Raw genomic sequence first — 20934 nt, 5'->3', positions numbered from 1 at the left:
TTCATAGATTTGAAGAGATGGAATTCAAGAGCTGCATGAAAGAGAAAGGACTGAAACACCAGAGAGAGCAGGGACACTGGAAAGTGGTAGGGAAGTCCGCTCACCCCTTCTGGTGCAACAGCGTTGCAGGATGGCAGAGGCTTCTCCATGGCCCTGAAGAGGGAATCATGTCACTTGAGTCCCGTTTGGATAGGGGGCGTGGGCATAAGCTCCCGCTGCCTATCAGAAGCCGGATCCTAGCCTACATCCTTGATTGGCAAATGGGGATGCAGGCTGGGCTGGAAGGAGGGCCAATGGAGCTGGAAGGCTTCCCTTGGGTCCATTCCCTGGCCATTTAAATAGCCTTCACCTGGGGCCCTACCTGTTTTCCCCTCACCGGGTTCCCCCAACCACCCTCCTTGGATTCAAGCTGACTGTTAAGGAATTTGCTGTGGTGGTCGCTGTTTTATGGGGCCAGGTAGGAATTTGTCCACCAAGCCAATTGGCTCTAACCCAGTGGTTTTGCCTACCTCATAGCAATCGTCACAACTGGGTTGGGCATTGGGACAATCCTTTGTTTGGGATGGAGGGGAGGGTGTAGTCTTCGCCTGCCCCTCCAAACTTTGAGGTATCCTGTTAAAGGGTTTTGGGGGGAGTGGTCATGTCTGCGTGCCCAGGCAGGGCCAGGGTTGAGGATACTCCCCCAGATGGCGGTCCCTGGGGGGCACTCTATTTGATGTAAGACTTATGAACCCCCCCTGCCTGGAATGACCTACGCCTCACTTCTGGTGGGCGGGCCGGAAGTATTTTGATTGCCTAATGCCCAAGCCAAGCCTCTTTCATCTCTATTCAATAAAGTTGTGGCCTGTTTCGATCCAAACCAGTCTATGTGGTCCTTTATTTGTCTGTGGGCTGGGGGACTAGGGAGCATGATGCCTGGATCCTGCAACACAGCTGGACCTGGAAGTAGTGGGAAGGACGGAGCCAGAAGACCACAAAGGGCCACAGACAAGATTATAAATTGTTTTTATATGCAACAACAGGAGCAAGAATATTATTGGCACAAAAATGGAAGCAAGAAGAATTACTGACAAAAGAAGAGTGACAAATGAAATTAATGGACTATGCAGAATTAGATGAATTGACAGGAAGGATTCGAAACCTGCGGGACCAGAGATTCTTAGAAGACTGGAGTAAATATTTGAAGTATCTGAAAAGGAATTGTGATAAACAGATTATGCTAGTAGGACTGCAAGAAGTTCCGTAAGGAGGACTTTGTGAAATATTGCAAGGAAGACTTTGAAAAGAATTGTTAGTTAAGGTCAATTAAGAGTAACAGAGGAATTAAGAAATGCAGAACAAGTGATAAAGAATGGAATATCTGCAGAGGTTGTTGACAGAAGTCTAAAATACTGTATAAGATGCAAAGTTATATTAAATGATTGTTGGAAGTGATACATAGATAGATAGATAGATAGATGATAGATAGATAGATAGATAGATAGATAGATAGATAGATGATAGATAGATGACCACAAAGGGCCTATATGCTGAACTGCAGGATTCAAAATTGTTTTGGTTGAGGCAACAGTTTAGAAATAGGCATAGCTCAGAGGGGAGGAACCTCCAGTCTATGGATCAAATGTAGCCTGCCTTTGCATTTGCTCAGTGAGGCCATCTTGGTGAAGCCATTCTCACCCAACCTAGGCCTGAAATCATATGTGATATCAGGTGTGGGGCGGGTAACAGCAGGACTTCGGAGGAACAACTGGAAGCTCAAAGTGACTCCCCAGTTGCTTCTTTCCTGGAGCAACAATCAAGACTTCAGAGTTCAGCACCAACACCATTGCCCCCCCCCATGGGTGACCCTCCCTACCTGTCAAATTTGGCCCGCCAGTGGTCAGGGAGATTAAGCTCTGGCCCATTGGCTGGAAAAGGCTTCCTGCCCCTGGTATAACTGGATGCATGTATCTCTTGAGGGGGAGTGGGTGGTGCTGTGGTCTAAACCACTTAGCCTTTTGGGCTTGCAGATCAGAAGGTCAGCGGTTCAAATCTCTGTTTATTTTTATATTTATATATCTCTGTTTATTTTTTATTTACTCTTATGGGTAAAAGCAGGGACGTGGGTGGACACAGAGCCTAGGACTTGCCGATCAGAAGGTTGGCGGTTCGAATCCCTGTGATGGGGTGAGCTCCCGTTGCTCAGTCCCTGCTCCTGCCAACCTAGCAGTTTGAAAGCACATCAAAGTGCAAGTAGATAAATAGGTACCGCTCCGGTGGGAAGGTAAACGGCATTTCCATGCGCTGCTCTGGTTCGCCAGAAGCGGCTTAGTCATGCTGGCCACATGACCCAGAAGCTGTACGCCGGCTCCCTCGGCCAATAAAGCGAGATGAGCGCCGCAACCCCAAAGTCGACCACGACTGGACCTAATGGTCAGGGGTCCCTTTACCCTTTTTACTATAAAAGTAGCTCTCCCCCTCAAATTTTTTCCCCTTGACTTGTTTAACTTGTTGCCTTATATAAACCTTAAGTACAGTGGTACCTCGGGTTACAGACACTTCAGGTTACAGATGCTTGAGGTTACAGGCTCCGCTAACCCAGAAATAGTACCTCGGGTTAAGAACTTTGCTTCAGGATGAGAACAGAAATCGTGAGGCGGTGGTGTGGCGGCAGCAGGAGGCTCCATTAGCTAAAGTGGTACCTCAGGTTAAGAACAGTTTCAGGTTAAGAACGGACCTCTGGAACGAAGTTCTTAACCAAAGGTACCACTGTATAAGCATTGTTTATTTTTGAAAACTTGGCCCTGCTATTTATCCCACCACATTCGCTGAACGACCAGTCAGGATTCTGTAGCCCCTGAACCTCATTGAGTTGTTTCTGGGGCTCCCCCCTAGGTTTTTCCACCCTAAGGTTTTTGTACTTACACACGGATGGTGCAGTTTTGGCAATATAAATAATGGCGATCACTTCTGGATATTGGAAACAGAGCGCTTGTTCATTTCCGCAGTTGTGGAAGTAAGAAGGCAGTTGCCACATGTTCTGCAGGAGCTAAATTATAGCGCTGCTAGATTATAATTCTGTGTTTTCCGAATTTTCTAAATTATAATACTGCATTTTCGCAACAGCATGGCAAAGCCGTTCATCACAAGCAGCTCATTCATTTCGGCAGCAGCAGAAGCAAGAAGGCAATTGCTGCAGGAGCTAAATTATAGTGCTGCTGGATTATAATTCCGCATTTCCTGAATTTGCTCAATTATAATACTGCGCTTTCACAACAGCGCAGCAAAGATTTGCAGTTGTCTGCAAACATTTAGCTAGCATTTTGTCCTTGTTGAGGACTACATGGGAAGCTTGGGGTGATAGCCGTGCCTGAAATAGCAGTATGAAACCTCATTACTCGCCTTCAGCAAAATATATACCATTTATTGTAAGGGATGGGAACCGTATTAAAAATATTATCATACTCACAGTCAGTTTGGTGCCTCTGATGAAATCCATTATTGGCAAGATTCTTTTTCCAATTGTCTCCAGGTGTCTCCTTGCTTCTTCTTTTGTGAGAGGACTGAATGGAGCTTTATGCTCTAGGGAGGTATAAAAGAAGCATTAGTTAACAGAACTAACAGCTGGGGACAGAATCGCATTGAAAAGATAACTCCCTGTTGTGTGGAAACTTAATCCCAAGGCTCCGGAAATGGATTAGTCATGACTTGCTGGTTGCCAAATGTCTCATTTTACCACATGGTTGAGGAACCTCGGGCCTGAGGGCTGGATGCGGCCCCCTGAGCATAACCACCTGGCCCTCAGGACTCTTCCTCAGCCATGCCCTGCTCTGAGCCCTCCTCGAGTTCTTTTGTCTGGCTTAGAACATGTCATCCATCCATCCATCCAAGACAGCAATATAAGACTTGCGAAAATGACCAAACCAGGAGATACACGTTCATCATCAATTGTGTATGTGCGAGAGAGAATCCACATTTGTTACCCGAAAATGTCGGCAACTTCCTGCTGGACATCTTTTCCAGAAATTTCCCAACTTCCTTGTTTTTGAAGCCCAGGGTCAGCAGATAACACTGGGGAGAAGGGCAAGACCAGTTGGCTGTCTGTGGCAAACTGTGAAGTCCATGAGGGTCTGAAAAATAAGAGGAGGAAGCAGAACATGCACAGTGGTCTGAGGGGTTGTTCAAAACGGCACTCAGTTTTTCCACCTTTATATGAAGAGAACTCTAAAAATCAGTGACACAAATAAATAGCACAAGCACTTCCAGAACCCGGGGGGAGGGGGGCGGGCACACGGCATTTCCCCCGTTCTAGTGTGATTTATTGTTTTCCATTTTGGATTCACGATTCCGCCCTCCCCATAATGTGAAATTAATATGTAAACTGAAAGCCAGCGTAGAAATATCCTAAAGGAAATTGGTATCCAAATCAATGGGGTAAAAAGCGCTTAATTAATCTTGGCCGAACCATCCCTCGTGTTGTAGGGTATCAACCTTGTCACCTGTATATATGTATTCCACATAGTCGGGGTGCTTTCTGGTGAAAGCTTCCTTCAACTTGTCTACTTCTTCAGCCTTTACTTTAGCTGCAAATGGTGTGTACATCACTGAAAAACATTCGGCTCTTGTGATGGCCTCCTCAATCATAGCCTTAAAAAAGGAAAGAAAGAGATATGATACAGGCGCTCTCTGTGTGTGTGTTTATTAAAAAAAATATGTGATCTGCTATTAAAGAAGGGGGAGAGGGAGGGGGGAAAGGAGGAAAGAGGAAAATGAAAAATAATTACCTTCATGGATGATATTTCCCCCTTAATAATTGCACAGTCATGCAAAGATAACATATTTTGGGTTTGAATATTAATTAGAGAAAAATTCAAATTAGTTCCAGAATGCATTGCCTATCTCGCTCTTGGAAAATCAATTTTAATGTAGAAAAAGAACATTTGTAAACAGTTTTCACTGCGGCAGGTCTGCGCCTTGCATGGGAAGAATAAAGGCATTAGGCAAATTATCTCAAAGATAATAAGAAAATGAATTTTAGTTTCTCTGAAGGTCATATCTACACCCACTGGAGAGTTTGTTCAAAGCTTGGAGAATTGATCTAAATTTAGGCTGTTCCAAATGTGGATTATCCAGATATAAGAGACAATACACAGGGTATAATGAAGGGGCAAGCAATTTATAATCCATTTATGAAGAACATTTATGCAGCGGAGACTGGTCCGTGAGGGCGATTGGGTCGCTGCCCCACCAATCTCAGCTGACCCCAAGCTGCCTGCCTTTGTTCTGCCAGTCCAAGGGGTAACACTGCTTGCCAACTTCCTTGTCTTCTTTTCAAGGGGCATTCACACTGCACAAGGGATTGATCCAGGGACACATTATCTAGCCAACTGCGCAGAGCCTTGTAGCATTGAAGCTGCATGTGCTTTGTATGTCTCACCCGTATCCTACAGCTTCTATGCACAAAGGGTCTGTGTGCAAGGTTCGATTGGTGTGGAGCCACTGGGAGGAATCCTTCCACGCAGGGTGGATTTGATTTAAACTGTTGTATTGTGGGAAAGATGGGTGACAGACACAGCTCTTTTAAGCAACAGCTCTTTATTACAGCAGTTAGCACTGCTCCAAGTCTCTCTGAGCAACAGTGAAGCTGGCTGCCTTATATAATGCTCAATAACTTGTAACAGTAACAAATTCCAACTAACTACCCAATCGGTGAAAGCAACTCTCAATCCTTCACTTGCATACTGGTGGCCCAGAGTGAGAACTGCAGCCAGTCTGAATACATAACACAACCAAATTGATTTAAATCACTAGTCAGTAAGACTTGATTTACCGTATTTTTCGCTCTATAAGACGCACCAGACCACAAGACGCACCTGGTTTTTGGAGGAGGAAAACAAGAAAAAAAAAATTCTGAATCTCAGAAGCCAGAACAGCAAGAGGGATCGCTGCGCAGTGAAAGCAGCAATCCCTCTTGCTGTTCTGGCTTCTGGGATAGCTGCGCAGCCTGCATTCACTCCATAAGACGCACACACATTTCCTCTTACTTTTTATGAGGGAAAAAGTGAGTCTTATAGAGCAAAAAATACGGTAAATCACTAGTCAGTAAGACTTGATTTAAATGATTGTTGTACAGAAAGACTCATTCTTGCTGGTATAATATTAATATTTACAACCAGATGAAGGTTTCATATTTGGAATAATAATTTAGTTTTTACAGTTATATCAAAAATTTCTGTTTTGGTTATACTATTAGAAATACATAGACAGATAATCATGAAATTATTGTGAGGTTTAATAAGTTAGCTGTTTATATTTGGACCACATTTCTGCTGTACTTTATTGGAAGGAGAAAAATGATCATTTCCTTAATAACAAGTTAAACAATTTAGTTAACTAAAACAATAACATTATAGCATATGTATCCATGTTTGTTAACTGATGTAGTTAAACGGTTGTTGTTTTTTTTAAAAAAAACTTAGACTGAGTTTTAGCATACATGAAAAACTTAAAACTAATCCTTATTTCCTGATGAATAGCCTTTGGACTATAATGTAACTTAAATAGAAAACTATATTTAGAAAGATTTTTCTTCCAAAAGCATTTTAAAAATCCAATTTAAATGAAACAAATCTGATTTAAATAAAAAATCCTATTTAAAAAATAATTGATTTTTATCCACCCTGCTTCCACATGTTGATTGTATTCAGACTTAGAATGTATGAATATATTAGTAATATAGCAATTTTATATGGTAAAGAAAGAATTCCACGGAAGGTTAGATGGGAAGTCAATGGATATGAGAGATTTGTTCTGAGTATTGTCTAAAAGAATTTGTAAAATCTGAAAATTTTATTAAAAGGTTATGAGAGAGAGAGAGAGAGAGAGAGAGAGAAAGAGAATATGTATGAATAGTGCTACTCTATCAGTTTTGGATTCTCTCAGTTTCTCATTTTCCCATTCTTAAATTCAGTTCATTTAATTTCCACATCAGTTTGTAATTTTTTTTTAATCTCACAAGAAATAGTCAGCACTTTAGTATGAATTTCTCATAATATACATATTTTTGTAAGCAGTTTTTGTTCAGTATAATTGTTTAATCGCACACTGGAAATGGTGAATGCCTTTATGTATATTGCTAAGGGTTTAACGCTGGAAAATTCCATTGGAGGATACTCAGCTAGAAGAGAGCTCTTTCGCTGGGTTCATGATTAACTGTTGATGTTCTCTGCTCTTCTGCACGAGTGTTTAACCTTAGCTCATGTGATTAAGCTTGTTGTTGTTGTTTAGTCGTTTAGTCGTGTCCGACTCTTCGTGACCCCAAGGACCAGAGCACGCCAGGCACTCCTGTCTTCCACTGCCTCCTGCAGTTTGGTCAAACTCATGCTGGTAGCTTTGAGAACACTGTCCAACCATCTCGTCCTCTGTCGTCCCCTTCTCCTTGTGCCCTCCATCTTTCCCAACATCAGGGTCTTTTCCAGGGAGTCTTCTCTTCTCATGAGGTGGCCAAAGCATTGGAGCCTCAGCTTCATGATCTGTCCTTCCAGTGAGCACTCGGAGCTGATTTCCTTCAGAATGGGGAGGTTTGATCTTCTTGCAGTCCATGGGACTCTCAAGAGTCTCCTCCAGCACCATAATTCAAAAGCATCAATTCTTTGGCGATCAGCCTTCTTGATGGTCCAGCTCTCACTTCCATGATTAAGGTATTCCATTGCAAATCTTGATTTTGAAAGGGAGTTGGCTTTTGGTTTCTTGTTCCCAGGCACACTGGGAGAAGGATGTGATAATGATGTATCCCCAGGAGCTGCAAAGCCTTGGGGGGTGAGAGTGTTAGAATTCCTGCTCCATGATTGCTGTCATGGGGTTGTTGTCTATCACATGGCGGTGTATGTTTTGACTCCACAGAGTGGGAAGTGACGGAGACAGGATGTTTGTGTTACTGTGTTCCGTGAAGTGGTACTATTGTCCTATTTTCACTCTCTTTGCTGTCTGATGCTAGAGAGAGAGGGAGCCATGTTGCAGTGATCCGTGTGTGTTTATATGTAAATAAAGTAGATTAGCCAAAATGCTGAGTTGCTGAGTTCTGTTACACAACTGCGCAAACTCTGCGGATCCCTAAGTGTGCTGATGTTTCTTGGCATCAGTCGCTGTGATGTTCAGGCTGAAGACAGCTTTTGAAGCTCCCGAACAAATGACCAGGAAGGAGAGAACATGCCAGTCGGGCATGTGTCTCTGCCAGGGTCCTACTTGAGTGTGGGACGAGCTCCTGACAGGGGGACGGGGGTGGGACAGGTTATGCAGGCAATGGGAAAGACAGAGCTTTGATTTTTTGCTCTGATCATAATTATGTTATATATTTAAGAAGAAGGACCTATGCTTGAACATGCATATACAGTGGTACCTCGGGTTAAGTACTTAACTCATTCCGGAGGTCCGTTCTTAACCTGAAACTGTTCTTAACCTGAAGCACCACTTTAGCTAATGGGGCCTCCTGCTGCCACTGCGCCGCCGGAGCCTGATTTCTGTTCTTATCCTGAAGCAAAGGTCTTAACCTGAAGCACTATTTCTGGGTTAGCGGAGTGTGTAACCTGAAGCATATGTAACCTGAAGCGTATGTAATCTGAGGTACCACTGTACTTTATACAACTTTATGGATGCATTATTGATTGTTTTCTATCTGTTTTTAAAGACGTTCTGGTTAGTAAAGCTTTGAATAATGGGTCTGGACAATTTTTATTCCAAAATGGGCCAGCTTTTATGTATCCAATTGCTTCATGCTGTGCAATATTAATATCTGCAATATATACACATTTTTGAAAGCAATCTCCCCAATATAACGCATTTGCACATGCTGTTTTCATTAATATAGACATTTATGTGTCCACTTTATCCCATGGTATGCACTTTTGCACATGTTCTTAGCTGGAGAACTGCACTGTGAAATTTGGAGAAGTTTGTTTCGGTTTGCATATTGTTTCGCAAAGGGCAAATTAGGTAGGTTTGCCTTCACAGGCAAGCAGGATCAAATTTCCTCTCCAACCCTAGTTACCCAGAAACATGTTTGCCTTTCATTAAGCAGCAATGCCTAATGACATGTCACGTTAATTGGACCGACTTTTTTTAACCCGAAGGCCAGTTTAACAGAGATTGCCCTTTAGTAGAGACAAATCGACAAAGGCGAACGAGGTAGGCAAAGATTTTCACCCTGGAATGAGTCTCTGAGAAATCTCTGTGTGGAACTGAGAAATTACCGCTAGCCGTTTTACTGGCAGACTGAACAAGACAGCATTTCGGCTCTCAAGGTCACTCTTGGGCGATGCAAAATTGCTTGAGAAATTATGTGTAAATCTGAGTAATGTTTCCAAAAGCCGAGACAATTGTCTCTGCTCGGGTGGAATGGAAAGGCTGAGGTAATTCAGTATTTGTCTTCTCTTTTGTAATGGACATAAACAGGTACTTTGGCGCGCATTATGCCACTTCACTTTCGGGAGAACGCTGCCTCGGATGAAAACAGCAATTTGATCTGTTGGCCCTTCTGCAATACGTCCTGGAAATGAAATCGAGAAGCAGGTGACCTGCCTTTGCTAACCATTTCACAGTGGAACCTATCGGTTAAAGCAGAAAGCAAAGTGGCTTTATGTCTAGAAAGGGAAAAATAGGGTAGAACAAGGAAACAAAGAAAAAGGCACCAAAAACTGAGGCAGGTGGGGGCATGTATTTATAACAGGAATCTGCTGCCTCCTCCCAGATGTTGCGTGGTGAGTTCCCACCTCCCACCGGAAGAAATAAAGACACAAGACACCATAGTTAAGGTTAATGGGTGAAAATTGGCCACAACTTTATTGATTGCAGGAAATGAGTGGTATCGGCCTAGGCATTGGTCCTAATCAACTAACCGGCTTCAGGCTGTATGCCTGAGAGGCCAGGAAGGGTTAACACCAGCAGGGGGAGCCCTGCTGATGCACATCAACTAGGCACTCCCCTGGGGTCACCGCTCAGGGGCGTGTCTTGGGGCCCTGGCCTCCATAGGCTTCGGACAGGGCCACGCCCCCAGAGTCCTTTACCGGACTACCCTTCACAACCGGGGGAGGTGATGGCGCTCCTCCCCCCTGTCCACCTACATAACAATACCCCGACCAATGCCTAACCGCCGAAACCAGGGAAGTTGTGACGATTTGCTACGAGGTAGGCAAAAAAACCAAATGGCCGGTGCCAATTTGCCAAGTGGAAAAATTCCTACCAGGCCCCTTAACGACGACCAACCGAAGTCCATAGCAAGGTCAAAGGAAAACCTTAAAGGGACGGTGGGTGGGAAATTCCCCAGCTGATTGGTGGCAAGAGGGAGCTCCTCTGCCCACTTGCCTTAAGAGTGGCAAGCCACGCCCCCTGAGCCAGCCGATAGGCTGGCCAGGGGATGACACGGCAGAGGATTCCCCCTGTAAGCGCGGGGCTGAGAGCCAGCCTCCGCACGGGCGTTGTGGGTGGGAAGCCTGCAACCCCACTTCCTCGCTAGGGTCGGAAGTGGCTTTATTGGATTTCAGCTCCCATCATTCCCAGCCACATGGGCAATGGCCAGAGGATGATGGGAATTGTAGTTCAGCAGGTGGCACAACCCTGTCAACCACGTGCCCATTGGGGCAGAGGAACACACTGGGGCTGGCTGACTAGTCTTTTGGGGTACTGGGAAGGAATTTTTCATGCTACTTCACTGTCTCTGCAATCCACATCTGTAGAGTTTAACCGGACCTGATTCCCAGGCAGGGAGGAAATCATGACAGCAAAGTCTTGATAACACCCACAGTCTGAGTGACCTGCAAACAGTGATTGTTTTGGAGGAAGCCATCAATAAAAGGTCTCCCAAAGTGGGAAAGCAATAGACAAGATGCTGGTAAATATCACTGCTGAGAGTACAACCCATTCTTCCACCCCGTGTATGTTCTTGCTATTTGCTTTGTCATCTTCGTGGATTTGTGTGTGTGTATGTCTCTGTGCGTGCGCGCGCTAAAGTCTTCATGGACATAACAAATCCTGGGTCCATAAATATTTCAGGGATGGAACAAGGGGAGTTTTCATTTTTAAGAGCAAGTGATGCTCCACAATGTGTGTTATCCATACAGGACGACTTATGCTTCTGTTGGTGCAATGTTTTCGGCAGATTGTTCATAATCTTCACAGAAGATTGTCCGCAGGAAGGGATGCTGGTGTTGCAGATGGTCGCTGCAAAAAAACTCCACCAATCTGTCTTCTGCATCCGCCAAACCCCTGAGAATTCCAACACTGGAATGTATGAAGTAACTTCTCCTGAATCATCTCCCTAGCATCATCTACTCTGCCTGGCAGTGGTTCTCCAGAACCTCAGGAAGATGCCCTGAAACCTGAGGACCTGTGTAAAGTATGTGCTTTGCTGCTTAGGTGCTACACCTCCTCTACAAAGCAAGTTTCTAACCCTCATGATAGAATCATAGAATTGTAAAGTTAGAAGGGACCATGAGGATTATCTAGTCAAACTCCCTGCAGTGAAGGAACATTTTGCCCATGGTGGGGCTCTAACCCATGAGATTAAGAGTGTCATGCTCTACCGACTGAGCTATCAACAGATGCATGGGCGTTGTTACTATCTTCTAAAGGTTCTGATCACCCAGAAATCCTCAAGCTTTTGACAGTATAGAATCTGTGAGGTGCTGTCAAAGTGATCAGATCAGACAATGGAATTGAAAAAGCTGCCAGTGTTTGAATTCCTCACCAATGGTGTCCCTGTGTTGGAAAATGTCTAATGTTTTACAATTTTTTATGTGCTGTAAGCCACCCCGAGTGGCTGGGGAAACCCAGCCAGATGGGCAGGGTATAAATAATAAAATAATAAAAATAATTATAACCTACCACCACAATTTCTTTGCTATGACAATCTGGTCTTGCCCCTACTTCTGTGCTTTTTGGTAAGCTGGCTGGCTGGTTTCTGGTTTTGTTTCCTGCCTAATACCTTTCCTATATGACTACTCCTTGGGCTCATAGGATTAATTGTCTCCTCTTCCGGAGAAGATATGTTCCCCCTCCTCCTTTCTGAGCCTGCCCGTGCTTCAAGAGAAGGGGTCGGCAACGTGCAGCCCATGGGCTGGATGCAGCCCATGAAGACCGTTTTACTGGCCCACGAGCCGCCCCCAAACCTAGCCTCCCCTCCCCCCCAGTTCCTGCTGTGGGTCTGGAAAACCCCCAGCTTGCTCTTCATTTAAAAGGCCAAACTCTCTTGCTCCCCACAAGCACCTTTCCAGACTTTCTCCTGCGGCCTCGGCTTTCGAACTGGTGGTGGTTCCTTTCTGTTCTTAATGGTTACACTGTTTTCTTCATCATGAATGTTAACCTATCCTGAACTCTGGGAACAGGCCAGGAAAGCAGATAAATGCATCAAAAATTGGTGTTAAGGATGTCCAGCGTCTTGGAGCTCTCTCTCTCCTTCTGCATTAGCTCTCTCCTCCCCAGAGACCGGCTCATTTATTTAAGAATCCACAAAGGAGGGCAGACTGTAGTAGACTGAAAGACTAGGATCCCTCCCATTTAAGAGAATAGGATCGAGCACAGATCCTATTTTTGCTCTTGTGATAGAGTATTTTGGCAAAGGATACTAGATATTATTAAGGACATAATCAGATGTGATGTAACGTTGACACCTAAGCCATCTCTCTTAGGCCATTTGAAAGACATAATTAATAAGAAAGATTTAGAATTAGCCACGGCTGCATTGACTGCAGGGAGGCTAGTGATAACTGCCAACTGGAAATCTTCAGAACTGCTGGGTAAATTATAATGGCACACTAAAATCTTGGGCACAGCATTGCGACCTAAACTCACTTGCTATCAAGGGATAAAGACGAGCTCCTTGCTGAGGACAGTTGGGCCTCTGTAACACGGGGAACAACAAACAGCGTTCCTCCAGATGATTATGGATCATTGCTCCTACCTAGTACTGATGATACTCACCAGTTTGCTTCAGCAAACAGCAGACTAGTGTGGAGCAACAATGGAAAGAACAGCGGAGATTTTTGCTGTCTTGTTTATTTGTGAGCATGCAATGCATTCATTTACAATACAAATGCAGATTTAAAAAAAAAAATATTCAAAGTTTTTGTGACAGAAAAAGAAGTGAAAACTAGGAAAAAAGCCTTACAACCCTTCATGTATTTTTCTCTCTCTCTCTGCCAGGAGTTACTAGGTCATATGGGGATGAGGGAAGAAAAGGGAAGGATGAGGAGAAGATAAAGGAGTGGGTGAAGGGCTGAGGAGATACCCTCCAACATTTCTCCCAAGAAAACAGGGGTGTCCAGTGGTATTTTTCTCTGGAAAAAGAGGTGCTGGAACTAACCACGAACACTTCCCTCATTCTCTTAGAATGGCAGTGGTGCCCACCTGAGAGGTGATGGAGCTGAGTTCCGGCGAGTTCTGGCTGGGAAGAAAAAAGTCCTGTGGGCATCCTATTCCATACCCTCCAGCATTTCTCTGATGAAAATAGGGACATTCTAATGAAAAGTGGGACATTCCTGTTAGGATATAGTTCCGTTCCACCTTAAAAGGAACAGGCATGACTGTTGTGTGTCACATGCCTGTTTACTTCTAGCACAGGCTTGCTGGGAACTTTAGTTTGTATATTGCTTTTGCTACGCTGCTGTGTGCTTGGACACGAAGGGAAGCAGACATGTTTTTCCTTTGTTCCTGAATGCCTGTAGATAATGCTTACACATGTCTCTGTCCACCACTTCCGTTGTGAGAAGTTATTCACTCTGCTGACTAGAGCGTGCCAAGTCTCCATGGCAGCGTCCCAACAATTCCATGATCAAATCAGGAACCAGGATGGCTTCCTTAAATCTGGGACTGTCCCTGGAAAATAGGGACACTTGGAGGGTCTGAGGAGATGGGGGGATGGCGGAGGATTTCACATCGACTCAGATACTTATTAACCTGCATCTCAAAGAACATCTTTCCAGCATGCTAGAATATGAAGCAGCCTCTGTTTCTTTTGCCCTCAAATCTTTTCTCTACACAGGCTAGACCCGGTCAGGCAGCCATGACCGATTCTCTCATAGGCCTCAATTTCCAGCACTTGTTTTATGCAAAAGCTGTTGCAATCGATCTATGCTCTGTTTAGACCACTTCTCTGCATTTTCCTGGATTTCCTTGAATAATTTTATGTGCCTTTAATTAGGGAGTTTTTAAAGCGGCATGATACGTCACCCTCATGTCTATGCAAGTTGTATAAGATGACCTGAAGCTGCAGAAAGCGCTTTGCTATTTTGGAAACTGGGAAGATGTCAAGAAAGAGACTGAGAGATAAAGTGTTCCCCAAAGACACCGACAATTTATGCAGTTGCAGTCCCCAAGGACTCAGGTTTACCCCAAAGGAGCGTACTGAACTGCGTAGCAGAATTCCCTAGGGGAATAATGAAGTTTCCTGAGAACGGCAGCTGATTCCCCCCCACCCTGAGGTAAAAAAAGAGCTCTCTTAGAACTGTCAAGCTCAGAACTATCAGCTTCCATCAGTCCCAGCAAGTTTGGCTATTGGACAGGGATGATGGGAACTGTAGTCCAAGAGAATTTTAAAGGCCACAGTTTCCTCATCCCTAGATGGCTGCTTACACTCGCCAGTGGGCCAGAGGCTGAAGTAGGTTTGTAAGCTAGTCATCATCAATCATCATCTGTTACCTGGACAGGTAAAAAGTGGCTGTCAATCAATGCGTGCAGGTTAATTTCAGAGAATCTCATGTTGCCTTTTTGGAATGAAAGTATATATGGTTTGTCGGTAGCATATTTTAAACTCTATGTTGTGCTTTCGATTAAATAACATCCATAACCGCTTTAGAAGTCATGGTTTCCCCCCCAAAGAATCCCAGGAAATATAGGTCACCCTCCAAGTTCGTAAAATGTTGGATTAGGTCAGTTTAATTGTATTGATTGATTGATGATGATTATGTACCATAATTGAAACTAATTGTAATTGTGGCTAACACGTTTTTCGAATTGTAATGTTTACTCTGGCTCATCTGATACGCTGTGAAGTGTAGGTGGGTTCCCATGAGGCAAGACACAGTGATAACAGCAAGAACCTTTCTTGAACTACATAACTGGGAAACAGGGGCAAAGCAACTGCTTATATACATTCCTGAAAGCCTGGGCCACTCCCACTCCCAACGTGATTGGCTGTCTAAACTTCCAAGCTGTGAATCATGACTCAGAGTTCAAGGGCCAATGGCAGAGGCCAAAATCCTGAAATGTTTTGTGATTGGACATCATGTATTCAGTCAGAACACAGGAGCTCAGAATCCTTAGTCCAGACTCAAGCTCAGGCAAACACAGACCACTGAATACATAACAATTTGTGTGACATTTTGGGCATAGCAGCGTAAATAGGTGATGCTGGAAGATGATATCCCATTGGAATATCTGAATAGTGGCGCTTATCCATCCTCTGAGCCAGGATCCTGACTTGGCTTACTCCCAGTTCCTTAGAGAAACTCAAGGTTGAGGGTCTTTTCTGCAACGGTACCTTGGCTTTGGAATAGTGTGTGAAAAATGCATTCTTACTGTTATAATATCTCTAGGCTGTTTTTTATTTTCTAAGGGTGAGGGAAAAGAAACAGCACAGAGCACCCCCACCTTCCCATTCAGTAGCGCTCATCCCATTCAATGAATAAAACATTGCATGTACAGTAATAGTTGATAACTTCTGGCTTATCTGCTGTTTTATGCCTCCTCTAATGTAGGTCACGTCACATATCAGCTTATTATTTGGGTTCTTAAATGTGTTTAATAACTTAAGACGGCGGCCGTATTTTTGTACACGGCGTGGTTATTTTAAAACTGGCATTGCGGAACGGCTAAAAATACATCTCTGTGTTCTGCTGAGCTCTAAGAGGCAAAGCCACGGAGGCTTAAGAGATTTATTTTAAAGTTCAGGAAGTGTTAGATGCTACAACAAACTGTAAGTGTATTATTTCGCAGGAAAGGGGATCCAGACTTAGCTGTCACTTCGACCTCACAAGGGAGATATGTGCACAGAGGCAGCTTTCCCATGAGGAATTCTCTGTTGCATCAGGAGTTCTCTGTGCATCCTAAGACACTGTCTCAGGCAGCCTGGGGATTGTGGTACCTGCCTGGGGAATTTAGGGGTTGGCCATCTTTTTAGGATAATGTGCATGGGTGAATGCCATAGGTATCACCACTTCTGGCCACTCCCACCCAGGGATTGGGGTAAAAGTTGAACTCAGCACACAGGGGTGGGGATGGGGGGGGAGAGGAAGTGGGAAAGAGCATCACTCTTCCAACTTCTTCCTTCATGGCCAAGGCGAGGGAGGTGTCTCAGAGACTCAGGGGCATCAGGAAACACCGCAGGGGTGTTGTTGTGCCTACAGGCACCAAGCTGGCAACCCTTGCTGCAGAAAGAGCAACACATTTTTACCATTTAGTGACACCTCATTAGAAAAACACACAAGAGTGTAGACAAGGATGTGTAGACAGTTTGGAACAGGAGTGGCAAGTCAAACATACTGTTTTGCTGGTCAAGTAAGAGCAGAACGCCAAACACCTGGCATGGCCAATCTAGAGGTGCCATACTGCCAGCCAACTGCAGGGTGATGTTGTACTATTTTCACCAATATGTTCATTATTATTTATATTATTATTATTTACTAAATTTGTATACCGCCCTTCATCCGCAGATCTCTGGGCAGTTCACAACATAAAAATACAATACAAAAGCACAAAATACACGATAAACAACATCAAAAACCCCTGCAAACAATAACCCCCACCCGTTCCCACCAACAAATTTAAAAGGGCTTGAAGAGGAACTTTCCCCCTGGTGCCTAAAGGTTTGTAATGAAGGCGCCAGCCGCACCTCCTTAGGGAGGCAATTCCACAAACAGGGAGCCACTGCAAAAAAGGTCCCGTTCTTTTGTTACTACCCTCCGGACTCCTCGTGGAGGAGGCACACGAAGAAGGGCCTTAGAAGATGACTGCAGGGTCTGGGTGGTCCATATGGGGAGAGAGTCAGTCCTTGCGGTATTGCGGAAATTTATGCACACTTTACTGTAGTATATGCATTTTTGTACGCATTGCTTGGCCGGAGAACTGCGCTGTGAAATCTGGAGAGGTGGGGATTTTGAAGGATGGCCTTGTTTCTGGCTCGTGTATTGTTTCTGGAAGTCTGAATTAGGGCAGGTTCACCTTTAAATGCTGGCAATGCACTGTGGTAGGTGGCCCCAGCAGTCCAGCTAAAACAGCGATGACCAAGAGGTTACCTCCGAAATCCAAACCTACTATTCAGTGGGGGGTTTATGAATGTCTGCTGAGCTGGACACACTGCATGGCAACTCCAAGGCACATCTAAATTAAGCGTGATCGGCATAGCTGCTTGTGTTCCCTCTTCCCCCTTTTCCTCTTCCTGTATAGGTGGGCAAGGTGCTTGGCTGCTGAACAGTGGTATAATTTCGGTACCCAAGGAATAGGATTTAATAGGAAGATGTGCCCGTAAAGCAGGATTTTGCTCCTAGCGCTTGGAGACGCATGTCACCAAGCAGGTCTGCAGTCATGATCCTCATCAATTTCACACTGCTGCCAGTGTCTCGCAAATAGGGCTGCTACTTAAATGCTTTGCTCCTTCTCTCCCCAAGGATGAAAGGATTAGAAGCTCTTCTCAAACAGAGGCTTTTTTAAATAAGAGGAACTCAGAAAGAGACGGCTAAAAACAAGGGAGATGGACAAAACAAATGGCTTTGGGTTTGTCAGCGCTGGCCCCATGTCAATGATGCCTTCAGAACGAAGCCACCGCCTTGTACTTTGGTGTGCGCTAGGGCCTTAAAGTGACAGAGTGGATGGGAGAAAGACTCCCCAGAAGGGAGTCCATGAGACCCATGATCAGAGTTGGCGAGCAAAATTGGCAAAATTCCACAGCGTGGGCTCTCTCCTATGTCAGTAGTACAGTGGTACCTCAGGTTACAGTGGTACCTCAGGTTACAGTGGTACCTCAGAGGTCTGTACTTAACCTGAAACTGTTCTTAACCTGAAGCACCACTTTAGCTAATTGGGGCCTCCTGCTGCTGCCGCGCCGCCGGAGCCCGATTTCTGTTCTCATCCTAAAGCAAAGTTCTTAACCTTAAGCACTATTTCTGGGTTAGCGGAGTCTGTAACCTGAAGCGTATGTAACCTGAAGCGTATGTAACCTGAAGCGTATGTAACCCGAGGTACCACTGTACTGCAGGCTCGCTCAGTGGCGGCAACAACAGCAATGGAGAGCACAAATGCTCTGATGGAGCTGCATTTAAAATGTCCCACAATGCTTTAATGTTTTCATGTGGCATTGTGGGAACTTAAAATGGCGGCTCATAGACCTATCAACTTGGTATCTATCAGTTAAAGGGGAGAAGCAGAGGATGCAGTACCAGCAGACCCTGCAGGGGTCTCAAGACCCTAACTGCTGCCCTAAGGTGTCTTTGCTGATGCCAACCAAGCCTGCCAAATAGTGAATTTCTTATGGTCTTCCTTTGTGCTCTTTCACACCACTGTCAGTTATCCTAAGTCATTCACCTCCCATTGCTTTGAACAAACGGTGTCCTTCCTCAGCACTCCATCCCTTTCGTTATCTAGCTAGCACAAGCCCCATGCCCATTCTTTAAAAGGTATCCAGAGCCTTTAACATAACAAACGTCCTCCTGGATCAGATGAGTGGTCCTTCTGTGTTAATTTTAATTTTATTGGAATTTTATTTACAACATAACACAAACACCCCCCCCCAATACACAACCCCACCCTCATTAAACGTGAACATAACATACAGTGAGCATAACATAGAACAATACAAACAACCAAATAAAAGACTTCCTTTATCCTGTATCTGGCCTCCTTATTTACTTCTTATAAACTGTTTCCTTTATGGATAATGGTTAAGATTTTTCTAATTATAACTTAAATATCCACAAAGTCTCCAGATGAGTGGTCCTTCTGCTTCAGCACCCAGTTTTCTAAAAGTTGGGCATGAAGGAAATAATGCTCCCATTTTTGTTCTCTAGCAACTGGTAATTCAGAGCCACAAAATTGCCAAACCTGAAGGTTGCCCAGTAGCTACCAAACAGCCTGACCTCTTATGAATTTATCTAATTCCCTTTCAATCCATTCCTCCCTTGTCTTGTGGCGGCAAATTCTGTTGGCATTATGCTTTGCAGGTCTCATGATTTCTAATGGCCTGGCATGGATATTGTGATGTCAGCATGAGGGCTAAACTACCCTGGACCAATGCAAGAGCATTGCCACGTCCACCTGTGAGGCCACCCACCTGCACCGCTAACCTGGAAGCAACTAGGGCCATATGAGTTCTTGTTGGCTCACTCCATATGTTCCCATCAAACACCATGCTTTTTTGATTAGAATACTTTAGAAAGCTGCCCCTAAGCTGCTAAACCCTAAATGGTCTTGGCCCAGTATATCTGAAGGAGCATCTCCACCCCCATCGTCCGCACTGAGGTCTAGTTCCAAGGGCCTTCTAGTGGTTCCCTCGCTGAGAGAAGTGAGGTTACAGGGAACCGGGCAGAGGGCCTTCTCGGTTGTGGCGCCCGCCCTGTGGAACGCCCTCTCATCAGATGTCAAGGAAATAAACAACTACCTGACTTTTAGAAGACACCTGAAGGCAGCCCTGTTTAGGGAAGTTTTGAATGTTTGATGTTTTATCGCTTTATTATTATTAATATTCTGTTGGGAGCCTCCCAGAGTGGCTGGGGAAACCCAGCCAGATGGGCGGGGTATAAATAATAAAGTATTATTATTATTATTATCACTAGTCCACCTGTTTTCCCAAGCAAAAAATCATTTCCTTCAGGAAAGGGGATAAGAGGAAGCAGATTGTCGTTGCTTTTATGGCCTAGAAGCCTGCACTGGCTTCTACCCTTCTCCCTTCCTCAAGGAAAGACCATGAGGTACCACTGTAGATCAACAGGTTCCTTTCTTGCTGGCTTATACCTCTTCATATGGGGAAAGATACCTCCCAACTGAAGGACCTTTTTGAGTCTTACAAAATGTTTTGTAATAAGATGTGCAGGGCAAAAGCAGATTCTAGACAATTTCGACAAGGAAAACAAAGCAGAGTTAGAAAAACAAACAAACTCGTAATTAATCAGCCCAGGCAGCATACTAAGCAATGTGATGGATTCTCCATCACAGAAATCTTTAAAAGAGAGATTGTGTTTTGTGTGGTGATTGGGGAGGAGTGGGGAGAGAGAGAGAAAAAGAGAAAGAGAAAGAGAGAGATGGGGGATATGCCATAATGCAGCCAGGATATTAGGCTTTTTGAAGGAATTGCTTGTGAAATGATATGCCCTGCACATTATGTAGGAGGTCAGAGCAGATAATCATTCCTCCTGGCTGTAAAGTATTTCAATCCATGAGAATTTATTATCTGCCCAAGGCAAAATGACACTATCGCACCCAGAACAACAAACTAAAAGGAGGGGAGCCCAGGAGGAGAGGGGAGCCGGGATGGCCTGAGGGTTTTTTAATGGATTTTTAAAGGATAAAGAGGACCTTTTTCTTAAAGGCTACCTTAACCATTGTGGGTAGCCCAGGTTTTGGACTCCAAGTCCCACCCACCACTGGGAGTGTTACCTGTGGGTGATGGGAGGTGAAGCCTGCAACACCTGAAGAGGACCCGGTCGACTTCTTCTGAACTGCTAAATGTAAGCTACTTCCCTTTCTGCCTCTGCTGTGGTTAGAGTTGACCTGTCAGTATGGGAGGCGTTTTTGTGCATTCTGCAGGGCAAACCTGAGCTTGCTACTGAAAATGGATCTGACAGGGCCCATCTCCCAGTGCAGAAGTAGATAAGGTCTTCAACTGTCTACCTTTCAAGGTAGCAAACTCCCTAGTTCAACAATGAGATGTGTGAAGAAGAACTATCTTTTATCCGTCCTGAATCTCCCAACATTTAG

At 44.6% G+C, this 20934-nt stretch overlaps 1 protein-coding gene across 1 annotated transcript in view; it reads right to left on the bottom strand.

The window, feature by feature from the left end:
- The window catches only part of SPATA16 (spermatogenesis associated 16), a 165101-nt gene that overhangs the window by 43162 nt on the left and 101005 nt on the right, over window positions 1–20934 (bottom strand). Inside the window, exons 6-8 of the mRNA XM_081190327.1 lie at window positions 4479–4626; window positions 3963–4109; window positions 3449–3561 (exon numbers count right to left, since the gene is read on the bottom strand). Of these exons, the coding sequence (XP_081046453.1) occupies window positions 3449–3561; window positions 3963–4109; window positions 4479–4626 (408 nt within the window). The remainder of the gene's footprint in view (window positions 1–3448; window positions 3562–3962; window positions 4110–4478; window positions 4627–20934) is intronic.

Source organism: Podarcis bocagei, assembly GCF_964188305.1.
Source record: "Podarcis bocagei genome assembly, chromosome: 4".
NCBI lineage: Eukaryota > Metazoa > Chordata > Lepidosauria > Squamata > Lacertidae > Podarcis > Podarcis bocagei.
This window is presented reverse-complemented; position numbering and strand designations above follow the sequence as displayed.